This window comes from Cebus imitator, unplaced genomic scaffold (genome assembly GCF_001604975.1).
Source record: "Cebus imitator isolate Cc_AM_T3 unplaced genomic scaffold, Cebus_imitator-1.0 Scaffold267, whole genome shotgun sequence".
In the NCBI taxonomy this organism is placed as follows: domain Eukaryota; kingdom Metazoa; phylum Chordata; class Mammalia; order Primates; family Cebidae; genus Cebus; species Cebus imitator.
In genome coordinates, this window is record NW_016107582.1 from 3,123,186 (window position 1) to 3,126,681 (window position 3,496).

General features: G+C 39.7%; 1 protein-coding gene across 1 annotated transcript in view; it reads left to right on the forward strand.

Annotated features, from left to right (window-relative positions):
* Positions 1–3,496, forward strand: part of HAUS6 (HAUS augmin like complex subunit 6) — a 57,145-nt gene that overhangs the window by 14,857 nt on the left and 38,792 nt on the right. The window contains 1 exon segment of the mRNA XM_017500661.2: positions 2,899–3,048. Within this exon segment, the coding sequence (XP_017356150.1) occupies positions 2,899–3,048 (150 nt within the window).

Genomic DNA, 3,496 nt, shown 5'->3' on the forward strand with positions numbered 1-3,496 from the left:
TTGACCAGGATGGTCTCGATCTCTTGACCTCGTGATCCACCCGTCTCGGCCTCCCAAAGTGCTGGGATTACAGGCGTGAGCCACCGCGCCCGGCAGTATCTGTTTTCCTAAAGGCTCATTAACATAGTATGTAATCAGACTTTTTTATTTATTTATTTTATTTTTTTCTTTTACCCATAACTCCTGAGAACATACTAAGTAAATAATCAGACATTTTTATCTCTTCAGTTTGATAGGTTACAGTGGAATCTCAGTATAGTTTTAATTTGTATTTCTCTTGTTAGTGAGGTTGAAAATTGTTTCTTGTTTAGGAGCAATTTGTAATTAAAAAAAATTTTTTTTTTTTTACTGGATGTGGTGGCTCCATGCCTATAATCCCAGCACTTTGTGAGGCTGAGGCAGACAGATCACTTGAGGTGAGGAGTTTGAGACCAACCTGGCCAACATGATGAAATCCTGTTTCTACTAAAAAATACAAAAATTACCCAGGTATGGTGGCGGGTGCCAGTAATCCCAGCTACTTGGGAGGCTGAGGCATGAGAATTGCTTGAACATGGGAGAGGGAGGTTGCAGTGAGCCAAAATTGTGCCCCTGTACTCCAGCCTGGGTGATAGAGCAGACTGAGCCTCAAAAAAAAAAAAAAGAAAAATTATTATTTTTTTATAGATGGGATGGGTGGGTCTTTCTATTTTGCCCAGGCTGGATGTGATCTTCTCCTACTTTTGATTTGAACTCCTGGTCTCAAGTAATCCTCCTGTCTTGGCCTCCCAAAGTGCTGATATTATAAATGTAATGTAAGAATGTTTCCAGTTTTTCTGCTAGTGGATGATCTGCCCAAATTACATATAATACAAACTATTTTATATAAAATGTGTTCTAGATTTAAACCAATTCCAGTCAACATGTTCAGTCTCTAGATAACTTCTAAATTCAGTAAACTCATTTCCTGTTAAATATTTAGAAATTCTGGTGGTTTCTTTGAGGCAATACTAGGACCTGGATAAGCAATGTTAAATGCAGTTTGGAATTCCCTGATTTTCAGAATACTCATTTTTTTTTATTTTTTTATTTTTTATTTTTATTATTATTATTTTTTATAAAGACGGGGTTTCACCAAGTTGATCAGGCTGGTCTTGAACTCCTTACCTCAGATGATCCACCCACCTTAGCCTCCCAAAGGGCTGGGATTACGGGCTTGAGCCACCACGCCCGGCCTCAGAATACTCAAATTTTTGTTGTATTGAGCCACGTTAAAGTAGGAGTTATTACATTTATTACAGGTAAAAACCTAACTCTGAAATGTTTATGTGGGCTGTTCTCAGTTCTACTTTGGTTTTTAGTAATACAGCGAAGAATTGCTTATGAAATGAACAATGTTTTTATTTGGTTATCTTGTCATTTTGGTCTTACTAGGAGGAAAAGTAAACTGATGGCAGCAAAGGAGATGATGTGATCTCCTCCTACTTTTTTATATTGACTTTATTCTTTTGTTAAAAGATTCTGTTTGGAAGCAAAGTAGCTCTTACTATAATTTGAGATATCTGTAAATAAATGCAGTATTTATAGATGTCTCAAATTACAGTAAGAATTTTTTTAGGTAGATGGACTCTGAACATTTTTAAGTGTGTAAAATAACTCCCCTTGGACTGGGCTCAGTGACTCACACCTGTAATCCCAGCACTTTGGAAGGCCAAGGCGGGCAGATCATGAGGTCAAGAGATGGCTAACATGGTGAAAACCCATCTCTACTAAAAATACAGAAGTTAGCTGGGTGTGATGGCATGCACCTGTAGTCCAAACTACTCGGGAGGCTGAGGCAGGAGAATGGTTTGAACCTGGGAAGCAGAGTTTGCAGTGAGCTCAGATTGCACCACTGCACTCCAGCCTGGGCAACGGAACGAGATTCTGTTTCAAAAAAATAAATAAAATAAAATAAAGTAACTCACCTTTAGAAATCTTTTATAGTTGCCTACTTTATAAAAAGGTCATTTTGGCTGGGAGTTGTGGCTCACGCCTGTAATCCTAGCACTTTGAGAAGCTGAGGTGGGTGGATCACCTGAGGTCAGGAGTTCGAGACAACTTGGCCAACATGGTGAAACCCCATCTCTACTGAAAATACACAAATTAGCTGGGCTTGGTGGCATGCTTGTAGTCCCAGCTACTCGGGAGGCTGAGGCAGGAGGACTGCTTGAATCCAGGAGACAGAGTTTGCAGTGATGCAGTGAGCCAAGATCGTGCCACTATACTTCAGCCTGGCGACAGAGCAAGACTCTATGCCAAAACAAAAAAAGTCATCTTACTTTTCTTAACATTAGTTGTATCAGGCTGGGTGTGGTGACCTGTAATCCCATCACTTTGGGAGGCTGAGACAGGAGGATCCCTTGAGTTTAGGAGTTTAAGACTAGCCTGGGCAACACCTTGAGAATCAGCCTCTATGAAAGATAATAAAAAAGAACTAGATGGGCATGGTGGCATGTGCTTGTAGTCAGTCGCAGCTACTTGGGAGGCCAAGGTGAGAGGATTGCTTGAACTCAGAAGGTTGAAGCTGCAGTGAGCTATGCTTGTGCCACTGCACTCCAGCCTCGGCAAGAGAGCAAGACCCTATCTCAAGAAAACAACCCAGAAATCAAAGCAAAACATTAGTTGTATTGTTATATGTTAGTAGTATACTGGCTTTTGGGGAGTTGTTAGTTACATGATGTTGGTTTCTTAATATTAAAGTTCAACATTTTTGGTATTTATTAGCTTGTAAGTCTGTTTTCCTTTTCTTTTTTAAAAAAGTTAATCAAATTTAGTGGGAGATTGTATACCAACTTGAGTGATACTAATGTTAAATTCTGATAACCTGCTACTATCAGATCAGCCTGTTTTCTATAATCTTATTTGTGTTCCATGTAGATTCTTCTCATCGTTTTGCAGAGACATTTAACTTAAAACCACAGGATTTGCACAAATGCATTGCAAGATGCCATTTAGCACGTAGCAGATTTTTACAAATTTTACAAAGAGAAGATTGTGTTACCCAAAAATATCAGGAAAATGCACAGTAAGTAGTACCTTGATAGTTAGATAATAATTTCTTTCTTTTGAACAAATGTCACCAATATAACTTCAGTAGAAATAATCTATGCCTACCTCAAAACCCTGGCAATTATCTTTGCATTTTAGTCAGATAACTTTTTTTTTTTTTTTGAGATGGACTTTCGCTTTTGCTGCGCAGGCTGGAATGCAGTGTCATGATCTAGGGTCACCACTACTTCCACCTCCCAGGTTCAAGTGATTCTTCTGCCTCAACCTCCTCAGTAGCTGGGATTACAAGCATGTGCCACCATAGCCCGCTAATTTTGTATTTTTAGTAGAGATGGGGTTTCACCACGTTGGTCAGGCTGGTCTCGAACTCCGGACCTCAGGTGATCTGCCCATCTTGGCCTCCCAAAGTGCTGGGATATTACAGGCGTGAGCCACGGTGTGTGGTCTCTCTCTCTCTTTTTTTTTT